Source organism: Thermobia domestica, chromosome 5, assembly GCF_964235325.1.
Source record: "Thermobia domestica chromosome 5, izTheDome1.hap1.1, whole genome shotgun sequence".
Lineage (NCBI taxonomy): Eukaryota > Metazoa > Arthropoda > Insecta > Zygentoma > Lepismatidae > Thermobia > Thermobia domestica.
Window position 1 is genome coordinate 311330054 of NC_137458.1, and position 19108 is coordinate 311349161.

The 19108-nt window shown below is 34.8% G+C and overlaps 1 protein-coding gene across 1 annotated transcript in view; it reads right to left on the bottom strand.

The window, feature by feature from the left end:
• The window catches only part of LOC145686782 (sperm-tail PG-rich repeat-containing protein 2-like), a 279330-nt gene that overhangs the window by 241283 nt on the left and 18939 nt on the right, over window positions 1-19108 (bottom strand). The window contains exons 2-3 of the mRNA XM_081760440.1: window positions 14018-14156; window positions 3755-3882 (exon numbers count right to left, since the gene is read on the bottom strand). Coding sequence (XP_081616566.1) covers window positions 3755-3882; window positions 14018-14120 — 231 coding nt within the window. The 5' untranslated portion in view covers window positions 14121-14156. The remainder of the gene's footprint in view (window positions 1-3754; window positions 3883-14017; window positions 14157-19108) is intronic.

Genomic DNA, 19108 nt, shown 5'->3' on the forward strand with positions numbered 1-19108 from the left:
TTTCAATTTTTTTCTAAGTTCATTTACTTTTCCTACGAGGTAATTTCCTTGCGATCTGTCATTTCTTTCTACACATGTAAGTTCTTAATCAATAAAAACTATAAATTGTTTCCCTGTCAGCATTCCTATCATCACCTCACCTCTGGTTAATCTATGAGTATGCACTTTTCCACGTCACTGAAGAAAAAGTCAACGATCCAGGATACGAGCCTGGAAGAGACATCGAACAAAACCATGGAAAGACTTTTGGAAGGGGGAGTCCGGATTGAATTGGAGACGAGTCAACATGTAAGAACGCGAGCTACAATTCCGAGCTTACAAGAGTGTTTTACCTTGCTCTAGCCTAGAGAGCACTTTGTCTTAGCTAACGTTATAGCTGTCGACTACGATGGATAGTTCGCTACTAAAGAACAATTTCGATTTTGATTGAATTCACTATCTTCGCAACGCTGGTTTTCCTGTTCGGATTTCGATGACCCTTAATTCACGACTACTTGGACCTCCAGCAGACCAAAGAGAGAGTGATGGACGGACATCAACCCATCGGAAGGATCGTCGAGGAGGAGAGACCGAGGTCTACAAGTAAGTGCGAGTAGATTAACCTGTCCTGAAAATCATTTCTTACTCGCCCTCTTCAACCTCTTTAACATCATAATCTGTTTCTTTTGTAGATGCTCGATTTTATTTATATGCAACCCAGGTGAAATCCTGTACTTTATGCTCTACCGAATTCAACGTGTACAAAATCCTGGGCACAACTTGTCAGTTCTGACATCCCCAATTGCACAATTATTAACACGTTATCTGAGCTTTCAGACTGACAAGGGGCGACTGCACAATACAACAAAAGTTTTGTTTGTTGAATATTCTATTCACAACCAAGGGCGCCGATCAGAGGGGGGCAAGGTGGGGCGCTCGCCCCCCTAGAGGAAATTGCAGTTCAGAATATCGAAAATCCAATAGAATTTTTACATTAGTTACAGCAAAATTTGAAACTATTTTTGAAACGTCGCTTATACTTGTCCCCCCCCCCTTGGAAACCACAACATGGGCGCCCTTGTTCACAACGAACAATAGTTTTAGTTAAACTAACATGTTCGATACTAGTTTAATTCTTGTTTTAGTACTTTTTAAACCCCTGATCTGACCAGGGGCGGATCCAGGGGGGCGATCGGGGCGATAGCCCCCCCCCAGAAGAGGAAACTTTCTTATTTTATATATATAAATAAAACCCATCCCAAAGTTTGGAGCCCTTAAAAGTAGCAGTATGACAACCCACCGCCCCCCCCCCCAGAAGTCGGTCCTGGATCCGCCCCTGGATCTGACAACATATCACTGATCGTGTTGATGTCTTAATTAATGTCTATACCTACTAATTGTACGGAACTGTGTAAATGTGTAAAGGTGAACATCGTAAATTTAATTGTGTTACTGTATTATCCATATTAACGTAATGAATAAGTGGAACTACAATAAAAACTTTCAAAATTCATTGTTCCTAGATAAAGAACTTAGTGATTGAATTAAGGAAGTGAGGAACATATATAAACGTTGAAAACAGTATTTAAACACCTATAAAACAGACTTAAGCAAACATGTCTCCTTGAAGATTAGAAAAGTCCCCAATTATATATAATCACCGTATACCTAGTTCATTGCAGTTCTTCTGCTGTTGATATAGTATGAAGTTTGCCCTACATACCACTGCAACAGTCCGAAACAGCAGTCACCGCCTGACCGTTACCAACACAAACAACTTACATGTTTCCACGCCAGGTATTTCCATTAAATCGATGTATAAAAATGATTAGCAAAAGTGCATACCTGCAAAATAATTCACTCTTATGTTTGGGGTACAAAGAGTTCAAATCCGCTACTTTCAGAGCCTAACCTCACTACCTTTTGATCTTCGGATCTGGCAACACTGTTAATACATTGTTATCGTACTGTGCCGAAAGTCGTGTATGGATTTCAGCTCCTGGTACAGCTTGAATCCATAAGAAACGGATGGATTACGGAACGCTGCTCTTCTGTAACAGGAAGAATAAGGATGGAGAATGGAATAAATAATTGTTGGCAGTGTACGAGTTGTTATGAATTCACGACTAGTATACATGGAAAATCATTGACTACGCTTCCAATGTTCTTATTTGCCTGCTCCTTCTCCTCTCTTTGAGGTTTAACAAAAAGAGAAGCAGCAAGATGTAATGTCACAGAGCAAGCAGTTGGATACGACAGGGTTAAATGATTCACATTCGTACCATTAGTGTGGAGACATAAATCCCATTGTCCATGAGATTTTATTTAAGTTCAACTTAAAAACCTGCAACTTCATTTCTTGTGTGGCCAAGGTGGGGAAAAAAAAGTTATAACTCCGACGAACTAACGTAGCTAACTAAATTATCAAAACCATTTCCATTCTTCCAGATATTTTCTTATAATTTCAGTGAGAACACTCAGCCTTATTTTGTCATACCTGGAAGGCCACTGGCTTTAAATTTAGTGCATTCCATGCAGTGTGGTCCATTGTTAACTTCATCGTTTCAAAGTAAGATTTTCTTTTATTGTTATCACTGTCCACATTGTACAGGTGACTTACATAGCTGTCATAAAATTTAAAGAAAATCATGTTGGTAAAAGCAGGTGAAAAAGCAGTGGCAATATTGAAAGAAATTTGTATTCATGGTGGTGTTTTCTATAAATTCAGTCGTATAATTTAAAGAAAATTGTATAGAAAGAATTGAGTGAAAAAAATCAGCTGCAAAATTTAAAGAAAATTGTGTTGGAAAAAGTAGGTGAAAAGATACCTCCACAGAATTTAAAGAAATGAGCCAAAAGATTTAAAGAAGTGAGCTGTATTGATAAAAGTGAGCCAAAAGATAGTTGCAATGTTTTTAGAAGTTAGTGGAAATAGAGCAGGGTGAAAATCAGTTCAAAATCTAATGAAAATCGCGTTGGTAGATAAAGGTAAAAAAAATTGGTTGCGAAATTTAAACAAAATCGTGTTGATAGAGACCGATGAGACATGAATTATGAAGTTTAAAGAAAATTGTGTTTGTAGAAGTGAATGAAAATCCGGTAACAAAATTTAAGGACAATTGTTTTGGTAGAAGAAGTGAAAATTTGCTGCAAAATACAAAAGCAAATTGTGCTTGTAGAAGTGGGTGAAAAATCAGGTGCAAAATTTTTAACAACTCATGTTAATAGAACCTGGTTAAAAATCAATTGCGAAATTTGAATAAACTCACGTTCGTAGAGGTGCGTGAAAAATAGCTTACAAAATATAAAGAGGACCATGTTCCATGTTTATAGAATTGGGTAGGAAGTCTATTTGCAAAATTTAAAGAAATTTGTACTGACAATAGTGAGTGAAAAATCAACTGCAAAATTTAAAGAAGATTTTGCTGATAGAACCAGGCCGAAAGTTATTTGTAGCTTTTTCAGAAGTTCTGGTTAATAATAGTGATTACAAAATCGGTTAAAAATTTAATGAAAATCGTGTTGACAGAAGCAGGTAAGACATTAATTACAAAATTAAAAAATATATATATATCGGGTCATAAAGAAGTGTGTCAAGTTTGGTTGCAGAGAATCTGATCGACAACAGTTAGAAAAAAAAAAAAAACGGTTTCAACATTTGATCCTAAACGATACAAAAAATCATGTAATAACAACAATAATACAATAGAACAAAGTATTACTGTTATATAGATTCAATTTCAATTAAAAGGTCAAATTTCAAATGTATACTTACAATTACTCTTGGATATACAAAAGGTGTAACTTTAACGTCATATTGCGCAGGAGATGGTAAGTCCACAATTCCTCGAGGAACCAATGAAAATTTCTTCTCTTCAGACGTCAAGAAAGGAGCAGCATTCTCTGAAATAAATTTATGAAATAAAATATAACTTTTAAGTATTGTACTGAATGGTCAAAGCGTCAGCTCCGATCGTTACAGAATACGGATGAAGGAGTCCAGAATAATTTTGTTTTTCACCGTTGGTCTGTGCTGAAAAGTGTCTCTGGTACTTTTTCGAATTGTCTTCTTCTGACTTAGGGTGAGGTTAGATTTACACTAGTTAACCTTATGGGTGGGTCAAGCGTAACATGTTTCTTGGCATGACTCTTTCCAATGAATTTCAAAGATAAGATATTACATATGAAATCCGCAATAATTACGTTCTGTGTTGAATTATAAATATTATATAATCACAAAGAGAATTGCAATTAATGTTTAAATTTCCTAGAGAGGAAATTTTAAAGACCAAATGGATGAAACATAAAAAGAAACGAATTTACAAGAAACTAAAGTGAAATATACACTAGCCACCTAGCAGACCTATAGTTCGGAACTGAAAATGTGGCTTTAGGAGTCTTGTACTTTCGTTGACTGTTACGAAATTACTTCATTCATCTTTTATGATTTATTTAATTGACTCAAACATAGATTCGTATTGTACAGTAATTCTTGTTTCTATTCTGAAATACTCTTTGATGTGATACAAGTATCCATGTTACATAATGTATAGGGCTACTACAATTAATCTCCGTGATCTCAATCGCATCTTTTTAAAACTATAAGGCATAGGGTATTGGAACACATAGTATAAAAAGAAAATTTCAACAAATAAGTACGAATGTTACAAATGCTGGATATCGTCGCTGCGCCTCGAAGAACCGCTATGCGACATTTTTGTCGAAAATGGGTTAAGTCATGCAAATAAACCAGAAAATTGTCGGGAACCGTCTCTTATAATGACATAAGTTAATATTCAATTGTTTCGCCATAATGAAAAATTATAGATTGAAATTAAAGGCTTCTGGTTCTCATCACGTACGCATTGATTAATGTATACAAATCCTCTATGTGCTTATAAAGGCGCAAAAGGTGCTACGTCAACACAAAAATAGTAATATAATACTGTTGAAGCAAGCTACAACAATGTTCAGTGCCTAATATACACATAACCAATTGTATTATATTTTTCAAGTGTTTCCGTGTATTTGACAAAATTTTTAGAGTTCGGAATGTTTTTTGCTTCTCCTGGAAAGTTGTGGTTTTAACACATAGCGGTTCTTCGAGGCGCAGCGAAGATATGTTCTCCTTTAGTCACTTGGCACGTTTTCACAAAGTGGTGTAACTCCATTCACACAAGGATCTTATAAAGTAGAGGATCTGCCTTTACAACAAAATCTTGAAGCCATACGTCACAGTTTCGCCACCCCTACTCTGCCCACTCCGCCCAATAGGATCCCAATGTTTTGAGCCAAGAATCATGGCGGAAACGAAAGTAGCCAATCAGACGATGGCAGAAACAAGAGTAGCCAATCAGACATGCCGATGTTCGGTTGTTTTTTGGTTTCATCGATTTAATAGGATGAAGATACATATGGGCAGATCCTCTATTTATAACATCCTTGATTCATACACATTTCAGCATATTCTGATCAATTCCTCAGATCAACATTATTAGCTGGCAAGGGAGTTTCCGCAGCACTTACCACAATGTCCGCCAGTATAGCACTTATTACTCTGCCTGCCTTTACACTCAATTTGCTGGAGATTCCGTCTCAGTTTCTGTTACGTACACCTCATAATGGTCAAACCAATGTACTTAGCTACATCCAAGTAGCGATTTCTTTCAAGATATTTGAAATGGCATTTGGAAAACTTTTCTTTTCATGTTGTATCAACCTTCTATGCCTTATACTTGTAAGTAAAAGCAGAGAGATCATTTGAAGTGGCCCTGTATAATACAGGATATTGCAAGATCTCATCTGGCAGATGTAATATTTTAAATATTTTTACCATTTCCACAATCAGCTTGATTGTTTTAAAGTGGCTTCACGAGATATGGAAGATGTGCCACATCAACGACAATCCGATCACCATCAATATGGGGTGCCCAGTAAAGTACAGAGTGCCCGTTGGCGTCTTTCACCCATTCCTACAAATAATTCCACGTACCTTTTAATTGGGTTTAAATATAGAGTTTTTGCAGGACATACCAAGTGCTGCATTTTTTTTTTTTTTTTTTTTTTTTTTTTTTTTTTTTTTTTAGTGTTGAGTGGTTATTTTGTATTATTTTTCATGTATCGTATACTACGTAATAATTCTTTTGAAAAAAGTAGGTTTTTAAGTAAGACAACTTTTTAAAAGAATGATAAGGACCTACATACGAATATAAATACATTTTATAGATGGAACAAAACATTCATCTAGAATAAATTTATACTTGTTTTAATCTTTACGTACACTCGTGTCCAAAATGATTGTCACATACCTGTAACTCGGTTCTTGTAACAATATAATTTGATAATGATTTTGCAGGTTACTTTTAATACAGATATGATGTGTATAATTGAGAAATGTATGTTTGTGGTAAATTTCATAGGAAAAGAATTATAAATACGAAAATTAGAACGAGTAAAATAAAATGTTGCTAAATGGACACGGGCGGATCCGTTATCAAATTATATTCCTACAACAACGTATTTATAGTCATGTGACAATAATTTTGGACATGAGTGTACGTACATAAACATATAATAATTTTTAATCCAAAATGTTTATTTTTAACGAACTTAAAAAGTTCGTTCCTGAATGATTCTCTATGTCTGTGTGTCTGTCTGTCTCCTGTTATTGCCAAATTTTTCAATTTTGAACCCTTTAATCGATAGAGCATCAAAAACTAAGTTAGAAAGTGATGGGATTCTTCACGTCACTCTTACCGTTCCCGAGATATTGGCCCAAAAATGTCCAATTTTGGGAGACTTAAGGAATCATATCTCGGAAACCATAAGATGATATACACGTTGATCGATACCTAAGAGAATGGTGAACATTTTGGTACCAAATAGTACCCAGTGGCCACTATCCAACTGGCCATTGGTTTGGGAAATGGCTACTTGGTCAGTGGCCACCAGTTAATATCGACACCTCTTAGATATTGGTCAACACCAATATGATCTCTCTATGACTTACGTTTCTCGAGATATTGGCCAAAAAATAGCTCCGATTTCGGGATTTAAGTAGCCACATCTCGGGAACCGTAAGCCATAGAGAGATCGTATTGGTGTTGATCAATACATAAGATGATGGTGAACATTTTGGTTCCAAATAGTAACCTGTGTCCACTGGCCAGTTGGTTATCGTTCCCCAGATATTGACCAAAAAGTTTTAATTTCGGGAGATTTAAGGAGCCATATCTCAGGAAGCCATATCTATCTCAAGAAACAGAAGAAGGTGCAGGTAGAAAGATTTACTTTTATATGTAGGAAAAATCAGAATTCTCCCTCCCACTCCACCTCCAAATTCTTTTTAAGCTCGTTCTGGCTAATGCTCTTGGAGCATTCTCTGCTAGTTTAATTTTTGTATTTTAATTTACGAGACCATTCAAGAATAAACAGGTTCTTTTGTACTATTAAAAATAATGTTTTGCAATATTGCGCCCTTGTGTTCGTAATATTTCTGTTAACTCATTGGATTATAGCGAAGGGTTCACTCTCTTTAACCCTGTAAAATTTACGAATTGGTGCCGACGTTTTTTGCCAAAGTTGCCATATATTTTCGTGCCATAATTCGAATTTCTTGACTTCCTCGAAAACTGCACATGCAAAGAGTCTTTCCTTATAAGATAGTAAATTTTGGGGGGGAACACATCAATGATTTTTTGGTTAAAAATTTCTTATACCTAAGGGTATAACAAATTTGCTAACCTAAGGTTATAACAATTTTTTAATCAAAAAATCAGCGACGTGCCCCCCAAAAATTTGTTTCCTACTATTTTTTGAAATTTACGGAAGAAAATAAAGAAAATACGTATCAATGATTTTGAAAAAAATACACATTTACATCTAAATAGTATTTACAATCTGTGAAACTTTCAAAACTTTTCGATCACCCTTAACAAAATTTAAAAATATTCAATTTTGAGCATGTATGTTACGATAATTCGGTAAGGGGAGGGGGTGGGGGGTAAAAAAATTTTTTAGGTACTTTTAGGTCAAGGGTAACCTTTTGGGTCAATAGCGACCCAATTTAGATCAAGGGCCGATTTCACTATCTTACTAGGAAAAACCCTTTACCCTCGAACATCTCGTTTTGATTATCTCGATATAATCTATACATTAACATATGTTACATCATTGAACAATGTTCTAGTTAAAGAATGCTTAAAGTCTAAAATCATGATTTTGAACTTTGTGTCTTATTAAGGTACTGTAAACCGTGATATTTTTGGTGTAATCATCAAAAGCTTGATTAGGATACACTTCAGTTTCAGTTTAATCTTAATAGTTGGTGTAATTATCATCAAATGGCCTATGGAACCTGGAGGTTCAATGCCACATTCACAAAAGCTCTCCACTGACTTCTATCCTTAGCCAACTGGATTCAGTTTCTACTTTGTATTCCTATTTCTGCGAGATTCATCTTAATATTGTCCTCCCATCTGCGCCTTGGCCTTCCTAATGGTCGTTTTCCGATTGGATTTCCAGTTAAAACTTTGAAAGCGCTCTTACTTTCTTCCATCCTAACTACATGACCTGCCCACCTGAGCCTCCTAGACTTGGCGACCCTAACAATGTTTGGTAAACCGTATAAATTATGTAGTTACTCGTTATGAAGTTTCCGCCATTCCTCATTCCCATTCCTCTTGGGTCCGAATATTTGTCTCAGGATCTTGTTCTCAAATATTTTCAGTCTATGTCCTTCCCTCAGAGTAAGCGACCATGTTTCGCAACCACACAGACATAATTATCGTTATATATATATATATATATATATATATATATATATATATATATATATAGATAGATAGATAGATAGATAGATATATATATATATATTTCAAGCATCGTCAACTTCTAAGTTTATTAAAAAAATTTTTTGTTGATTTTTCCGAAAACTACGCACTGGAATTTACACTCAACCATATCATTTTGTTCATATTAATGAGTTCTATCGATTGGTACTCTATATTTCACGTCTCGACATTTTTTACGTTGAAAGTAATGATATTGTGGAGTTATTCAAAGAAGTAATATATAACCTATTGTTATTCAAGGCTGAGAGGCTGGTGAATGTTAAAGTTACAAGTAGTATATGGATAAAGAGTATTTTATATTAATTTTGGGAAAAGACAAACAATAATCTACTACAAGTTAAGAGTGTATTTTAATATATATATATATATATATATATATATATATATATATATATATATATATATATATATATATATATATATATATATATATATACAGGTTGTTTGAAAAGTTCCCTGACTTTACTCTAAGAGAGCTGGACTACGGAACGACGTTACTTGGCCCTACAAGAAAAATTTTATATTTCAAAATTAGAGTTGTTCTTATCTAGGTTTATATGTTTGTGGTCAAGAAAAGTTTGTGTATTTGGGGACGTTTATATGTTTGTGGCCAATCCTATCGACAGTGAGTACTCGGGAACCATAGGCTCTAGGAAGATGCCGTTTTCACTGATCGATTACAAATTTTGTGTAGATTGTTCAGTTCTAATTGAATATTTAAAAAATGACCGTGATTTCTTTATTACATTGTTTAGGGGTACATTGGAAGTATTGAAATTTTAAAAAGTGAAGTATCATATCCTACGAATTATACATTACATTGCCACACATTTGTATCCAGAGTTAGTATATCTCTCAGGCGTTTGTTTCGTGGCCAAATGATAATGAAAAACGAAAGAAGAATAACTATTTTTCCAGTCTAAGATAAATCTTTATTGTTTGGAATGTTTTGCCCAATGAATACCATATATCACTGACATTATAGTTAATTGTGTGTTTCTAGTGTATTTGCTTTATTACCTAGTGCATGCAAGAAAAAAGAAAACATTGATCATACATGAATTAGAAACTCCAATTAGAACTACATTGAAATCTTCCAAACCGTGCAAGGTATTGAAAAATAATCGAAAAAAGTCTCCCTTTTATGATATCCCTTGCTGATTCTTTCACTTGTGTCTGTAAAGGGACATGCACAGATGTTGTGAGGAATGACAAGGAGATTCATGCTCATATGTGAATGATGCGCTGTGTAGAGGGCACAGATTCAGCTAGTAATTTAAATTTTATTTCATCTTCGAAAAACTGTTATGGAGTTAATAAGAGTTCTCATTAACATGTATGATTAAAAAACAAGCAAACAAAAGTAAAAAATTTCATAACATTGTATCATGAAACACGAACCACCTGTCACGTATTATGATGATGTAGATTTGTTTCTCTATTCTTGAATTATACTATTTTAAAGTTGAATGTTTGTTCAACCCAAAAGGGAATGGTTGTTTTCGAGAAGGCTGTAGTACAATAATATGATGTATTAATAAACATAAACAATGATTTATCGATGATTTATGTGGATATACATTTATCGACGCGAAAGCAAAGCATTGTTTACATCATAAACAATGCATAAGAATTTTGTTTAATATATAAACAAAACAACAACTTTATTGTGTCATACAATAATATGCGTAGAACATGATAAGCGGATTGTGTCACAAGGACTAATTGAGTAAACACAATGAAAATACTGTGTACTCAAAATATATTAAGAAAATATTTTACGATTATTTTTTTCATGATGCGATTTGTTTCGTAATTTTTTTTATATCATAATTTTACAATATTACCTTACAACGAAACTAAAATCTCCAAACATTCGCCTGTTTATTTCAAGGGTGGCTAATCTTGGTTTCTATCTGGTAAAAAAAATTCACAGATGCGCTTTCAAAACTGGGTGCTAGAGAGCACTTTGTGTCGTTCTTTGCGCCCAATTGTTTCCATTGCGTTTCGAAACCTTTAAACGATTCTTCTGAAAAAAGTCAGGAATTTTGAGTCAGGCTCGTATCCACGAGGAAGCTAGGGGAGCCGCCCCCCCCCCTAAATTTTCACTGCCTTCCCCTAAATTTTTTACGGTAAGCTTGCAAATGAACTATAATATGGTTTGGTCGGTCCCCCCTAACTTCCACCGGCCCCCCCTGCATTTTTTGGGATGGTACCGGCTTGTTTTGAGTTACGTCATTCTTGAAATAAACAGGTGATATATACCAACTGATAAGTTGATGTGTAGTTTTTGAGAAAATAAGTAAAAACGCGAGTTTCTTTTTGTACCCTTAAAATTGTTGTTTGTCCAATAATCTATTAAGATGTAACTGATACTACAGCACATTCTGATGCTTTTTCATCCTGAAGCTAGCCAAACGGCGCGGCAGTAAGAGTTACGGTTAGTGAGATGTTTATGGTCAAAATTATGATTTAACTGTTAACCTTTAATTTTTTTGCATATATAATGTTGTCAAAAAATGAAATATAATGTTGATTTAATCAACAATGACATAAAGATAAACAAATTGAAATACTTGAGGGTGTACGATAAGAAAAATTTTGGGGTAAAAGATATATATATATATATATATATATATATATATATATATATATATATATATATATATATATATATATATATATATATATATATATATATATATATATTACCCTTTAGCGCGCATCTTTGCATATATGCAAAGTTTACTTTGAAATTGTATTGCACCAAGTAGTTTCTAGTTCGGACATAGAAAAGGAGCTTTACACTTCAGCTAAGATGCCTTATCACTAACGAAGTTCTGAATTTCCCGCTAGATGTCATAGTAAGCCAGTTTTGGACTCTTGTGTTACTCGTTGCACGCGGAGTTACGCCATATTGTCATTTTTGAGCTTTCTTTGCTCGTTTAAGTGGACAGGTTTTGAACTGTTAATTTTTTCTATGTTAGACCGAAGTGTACTGAGTGCAAAAGTGCAAGTACGCTGACATTCATTGCGTTTTATTGGTTCTATCTGGTTTTAGTGGACTTTGCAGATGTCAACGCGCAACTTTGCATAGACCCTATATGCAAACACGATAAAGTATCCCATAGATTCCATAATGTTTACATTATATTTTAAAAAAAAATCCAGTGTTTACTACACCAAAACCACTCTAAATTAAAAAAGTCAGTCTGATTGAAAACATAGCGCGTTAAAGGGTTAAATCATATTTAGGGCTGAAACGGAAATCGATAGTCAATAGTTTGTTTAATGAATTTGACAAATGAAATGAAATATTTCAGGTTAACGTCTCACAATTATATCTTTTATACAAAGAGAGACGATGATTAAGACAAGTGAGTGATTGAATTGGTGGAATGAGAAAGTGGAAGGAAACCGGAGTACCCCAAGAAAACCCACGGACGTGATGTTGTGTACCACAAACTTACTTAACCGGGAATCGAACCAGGGGCCTCACACACCAGAGGTAACCATTCTACCATAGTGTGCCCTTTTTTTTAAAAAAAAAAAATGTCAAATCGAATCTAAACAATCTCTCTTACATGTTAACAGCAATTAACGAAATCTCTATTCATAGGTCTTCGTGGACTGCACCAACATAGAATTATTCCTTCTTATCATTGCCACTAATATAGCAAATAACAGATGGCAGTCCAAAAAAAATCCAATGTCAATCTAAACAACAATTTCCAATGTTTCCCATATTGTTCTCATGTGATAAGTTTTATATTACTAGCAACATTGTATGTTTCCTGTAAAGAAAAAACATCCAGGCTTTTCTGTCTCCTTAGAATGCGTAAATGTCAATAAGCGACATAAGCGACCATGTTTTGCAACCACACAGTACCACAAGGATGATAATCGTTTCATGCATTTTAAGTTTCAAATTCCTCAAAACAATTAGAGAAAGAACAAGACTTGTATTTTTAAATACTGCAGTACAAAAGTAAAGTTAGCGTGATAAGAAAGCTTAGTTAGATTGTTTTGTTGTGAAATATTTCTTTAACACTACACTAAATCTCTTTTCTATTAACAAATTGAAGATTTAATTAGAAGTTAGTTATAGAATATTTCCTTTTGAATTCTAGTGCTAAAAAAAAAAAAAAAAAAAAAAAAAAAGTTGTATTCCTGTTTCACGCAAAGAAGAAACTAGAAGCACATAATTAGCTGGCAGCGTCATCTTGTAGGACGTAAATTATATGAATCTCTTGTTTCGTTCATCGTGTATATTTATCTAGAAAGATTGTTAATTATTTTCCTTCAAGCGTTGATACCTAAAGATTTCTCAAACGGTATGTCCTCGTGGTGGTGACTGAAATAAAACTTAAAAAGCTAATTCTTCATCGTTTACATTTTATCTTTAACAGAAAATATAAACACGAACATAATCTTGACCCAGGGGTAAAAATGGTTTTGAAAAGGTAAGGTGACATATGACGTCACACCGTCCCCCGTGCCTATCTTTGTCCATTGTAATTTTCTTTTAGGAAGTGAAGAGACGCCATGGATATTTTTAGGTAGTGGGGTAATGATGTACCCCCGCGTTCCCCCTCACTTTTTTCCCTGGTTGAGCCGCCTTCTTTCTATAAGTTTGTTTATATAGAGAGTGGATTTTACACTGAAGATCAGTGCCTTTTAACCCAAAGCAAACAATGATAAGGAAATTGAAGAGGGGAGAGTAGGAGGAGAAGGAAACAAGCCATAACACGTGCACTCTGTCTGATGGTCATGTCTACGACATACGTATATATGTGTTCTCCGATTTCATAAAACCTTTTAGACAACATTTGGAAGAGAACAAAATAAGCCTTTTGCCTTGTACGCTTGAAAGCCAAACAGATGACGTCATGACCACCACCAACTTGACGAGTTCCTTCTTAAAACATGTGACCTGTTCGCATGCACGCACTACTGAACAGTAAAAAAAAATTCAGCAGTAATAGATGTTAATAAGCGTTTTAAAACAATACATACGTATAAATATATATATATATATATATATATATATATATATATATATATATATATATATCATAAATCCAGAAAAGGGTTAATTACTTTTGTGCTCGTTCATATGGGAAGTTCTCCTTAACTATCTCTACGCACTCTCACATGGAAAATTTTGAACAAAATTACAACAATACCTTCAATAACACGTTCTTTGACAACATCATAGCTGCCAGGTCCAACACTGATAGGAGTTCCACTGCAAACCTCGGGTCCTTTACGAGGAGCTCTACAATACATCGTAGAAGACTCAAGCAATTAAGAACTAGTTCAAACCTGAAAAAAAAAAGACACAAAGCACACTGAAGTTAATGTCTCATTTGGATCTTTCTTGCTATAGAGTCGTCAAATTAACATATTAAAAGAGATGTCTAAGCTCAGACAGTATGCCCACTGTAGGAAAACAATAGACTACCAAAATTGGCCTTAAGTCATAACTCGCTGCTTTGTCAAGCATTTACAAACCAACTCAAGTGGCAATGTAAATCCCTAAAAAAAGAAATAAAATTGCGATCGAGTCGAAATTTTTGGACAAGTGATTGCAAAATATTGGAAAAATAACGGCAAATTATTAAACAAATAATGGCAAATTTTTGCACAAATCACAGCAAATTCTTGGACAAATAATGGCAAGCTGTTAGACAAATGACGGCAGATTGTTGGACAAATGACGGCAAATTGTTGAACAAATGATGAGCAAGTAGTTGGACAAATGATAGCAAATTGTTGGATAAATGGACAAATAATGGCAAATTGTTGAACAAATAACGGCAAGTTGTTGGACAAATAACGGCAAATTGATCGACAAATGACGGCAATTTTTTGGACAAATGACAGCAAATTGTTAGCAACAAGTTATTGGGCAAATTATGGCAAATTGTGGAACAAATAACGGCAAGTTGTTGGAAAAATAACGGCAAATTGTTGGACAAATAATGGTAAATTGTTGAACAAATAACGGCAAGTTGTTGCACAAATAACGGCAAATTGTTGGACAAATGAGGGCAAATGTTTGGATAAAGGACAGCAAATTGTTAGTAACAAGTAATTGGTCAAATTATGGCAAATTGTGGAACAAATAACGCCAAGTTGTTGGACAAATATGGCAAATGGTGGACAAATACACGGTAAGTTATTGGACAAGAAACGGCAGATTGTTGGACAAATAACGGCAAATTGTTGGACAAATAATGGCAAGTTGTTGGACAAATAATGGCAAATTATTGGGCAAATGATGACAAATTGTTGGAAGTATGTTGCAGACATCGGTTACAGCCATCAGTTACAGTTACAGGTTCTTTCCCAGACGAGACAGCAAAGAAACACAGGTGTCTGCTCGCGTTGCCTTCTAGCCCGGAGTCAAATCATGTGGGAACCATTGATCCAACTTCTAGGATGGAGGTGCTTGATGGAGGTGCTTCCGAATGGTTTCTCTACTCACACTGAGTTGTAGTCCCAGTTCATCACATGTCTGGCCATTGTTCGCCTCAATTGCTGCCTCAAGATCTTCATTTTGTACATGTGTTGGTCTTCCGGCACGTGGTGCGTCATCGAGTATTTTATCACCATCTTTAAACTTGTTAAGTCATCGCTGCACTGTTCGCGTAGTCACGAACTCTCACCAAAGGCCTTGCATATCTTCCGCCCCGCTGCAATGGCATTTGACTCCAGTTTTAACTCGTGCAGCATACACGCCCTTATGACGCTCTGTGGATGTCCCATGTTCACTTTGTCCTTACGCAAATTCACGGTGTAACTGAACTGCTACAACCAGGTAGTATGTTGGATATACCCACTCCAACAACTGACCTTTGTACTCTGGGCACCAAAGTAAAGAACTTCTAACCCAAGGATGCCGATCCTGTAGTTGCCAGGGGGGCCCGGCCCCCCCAAAGCTCATGTGGGCCCCCGCATTGTATTTATGAATATAGAATATTTGGCATAATATGAATTCAATTTGTCTTAAAACCCTTATATATCCCTTCTGCAACCAAACACACATCTGAATGGGCCCCCCAAAGTTCCAGAGAAATCGGCGCCCTTGCTCTAACCTAGTAGGCATTTTCGAGGAAAAGTTGGCATACAGCATTTTCGCAAAGATGAATGCCTACATAATACAGATCCACCGTATGCCACCGAGTTTAGGTCTCCGATGTTTTGTAATATTCATCAGGAAAAATGTAAGCACTGCGTAATCTTTTGTGTATCGAGATTGAGAGGTACATTACAGAATTATATATGGGTCGATAGATGGCAGGAGACTTACCGCCTTATGCAGAGTCCTTTTGACATATGATTAGCATCATACTAAAGCACTGACTACTGCAGGAAATATATGTTATTCAAACTCGTTAGTAACAAACTAATAATTTGTTATCACGACTCTGCAGAAGGTCGTTGGAATTTAAGTTTACTGGAACTAACATTAGGGTCTACTCACAAGAATATTTTATTAACAATAAGTTCGGAATATGTTACAAGATACTATCCCAGAGCTCTGCTTAGCATTGCTCTGAAGCGCCACTAGAGCATAGTGACGATTTTTGTTACTATGCTGTAACATGGAGACCGAGACCGCTGATAAAGTACCACCATCTAAACCAGTTGTTTACTCTTTTCTACTCACCAATTACGACGCGAAGTATATAACGACTCACCAAGGGTAGTCGTCAACCTGGTTCGGCGAAGTAAGATATACAAATATTGAGTGGTAGTATTTGTTTGCATGTAAAAATTATCTTTAATAATTATATACCATTATTCTCACCTTTTCTATTAGAATGATAACGTCGATGAACGTTGCTAAAATGGTTTATTAGCTGATATACTTTATAATATATTTTCCTTCAAACTGTCAAGCACACAAACTTGCTGACGAGGTATCCATAAACATGTACATAGCAACAACTATCCCATAATAATAATTTTTTCATATCTTAAAAACATTCTTCTTTTGTGATTATTAAATTAACATTCTATCAAGTATAGTACACATGTATGAGCACTTTCTGCCCACGGTACAGGTAATTATTACTCTATCCAAAGTATTTCGTTATATAAAAATGTCGCCCGACGATGGGACTGAATATAAAAGTCATAAGCGAGTTTGGCTTTTATCTTCAAGAACCACTGGTCCGTTTACAATAGTGTTCTTAACTTACATATGTTCTTTATATTTTGATCACACCTCGTATATATCTTCATTACATTTCATATATATATATAGATACATTTATAACAAATCTTATGCTTCATCAATACTTATCTTTTATTATATTAATTATATTTATTTCATTATTATCAAAACATCGTGGCTTATTAATATAATTAACGAGGGTGAAACACAAATTACTATGATTAATAGTTTTGATCATTATTAAAACAGTGATGTTACAAATAATGTTTAATCTTTCAGGGCGCATTAAATAACAAATAAGTTAGATGTTGCATTTTAATGTATACATCGTAGCACTAAGATGTCATAGTAAAGAAGAATCTTGTTCGGATAATATATAGGATAGCTCATAAAAACAGTCGTCGAATAATTAGTTTTATAGAATAGATCTTCTTCTTAACATAATCTTTGACAGTTAAGTTTTCAACACGAATCAATCTAATATAAATAACCTTTGCTTTTAATCATTTATGAATCGAATTATAATTCTTACATATATTAAAAACATTTGAGAATTATCATTGATTAATGAGAATTAAAGAAAATTAAATTGAATAAAAATAAAATAAATGTTCATGAAAATCTATAGCTGATATAAATTTAACCTAATTTCATTAACGGTAATCAGGTTACGTTCGTACTTGTATACGATTCTAATAAAGTACATTGTACTGCACAATCATGATTAGGTTCCGTACTATTTTGTACATGTATTGCGTCGTGATTCTGATTTTGATACAAAGTGCCATCTCTTGATCTCCAATTACGTCTATCCACGTAGTTCGTTGTATTCCTGGAATTTCGCCATACATTTCGTCTATTTTTAAACCTATTTTGATTATCTGGTCTAACATATGGATTGCTACGATTAATTAGGTTAGGCGGATTTCCTACATAAATTTGCCTATTTTGCTCATTTTGATTGCTAGCATTTATTCGGCTTAGGTTATGTTTCGTATTATTCACACTTCGGATATTTAAATTTCGAACAGGCACTAAATGATCTGAATTATTCTTATTTTTACCCATTCCTGCTTGTTGATTCATGGCATGGTATTGAGTTTCATAGCATTGGACAAGCATTAATAAATGGTTGAAACTCATACACTGTGTGGAAAATAAGATCTGTTGTAACTTAAATGGAAGCAAATTTCGAATCGATGCTATTATTCTCGATTCCGATTGCAATGGATTAACGACCTTTAATTCGTTGTAGGTATTTACAACAAACTCTACAACAAATTTGTGCAATCGAGGATTGAAGTGTTGATTTCTAATGGTAGCATCTCTATTCGCAAGCAAAAAGTCATTTTCATAATTGGCGATCAGTGCCGCTTTGAATTCTTCATATGTACTGATGTGATCACGTACTGCTTTAAACCATAATGAACAAGGTGGGAGTAATACATGAGGGATTAATTTCATATACTGTGATCTATCTATACACATTATATTGCATTCGTCCTGGAATTTCTCTAAGAAAGAAGTAGCATTCTCGTTACACTTACCACTGAATTTGCTCATAGCTCGAATTTCACTCATCTTGACACTTAATTTTACCTTCCTTTTATCATTCCGTGTACTTATTGGGTGATAGTTCCTATCCGTGACGTTATGTGTCATTACACCATCTATGTTTCGCCCTTCTGTACTCTTCGGATGTATTTCTTTCAATATAATATCCTCATCAGACACCGGCGAAGGCGAGTTCATCTCTGGTGAGTGGGGAAACTCCATGCGATCACTACACATGTTATTACGGTATGTGTTGTCCTTAACCTGTAGCATTCTAATTTCTTCCTGTAACGTAGCTATCGACTGCGTATTTGCTCGTATGTTGTTAGCATTATTGATGACCTGGATCTTTTGTTGTTGAACAGAAGATTCGGTTACTTCTAAATCCTTTTTTATATCGCTGATTTCTTGGCTCAGGTGGTTGTGATTACCCTGGCATTCCTCCGATATTCCTTTCAACTTTTCCTCGAACTGCGAGGTGATATCGCTCATCGTCTGGATAATTAATTGTTTCGTTTCATCCGATTTCTGTTCCATT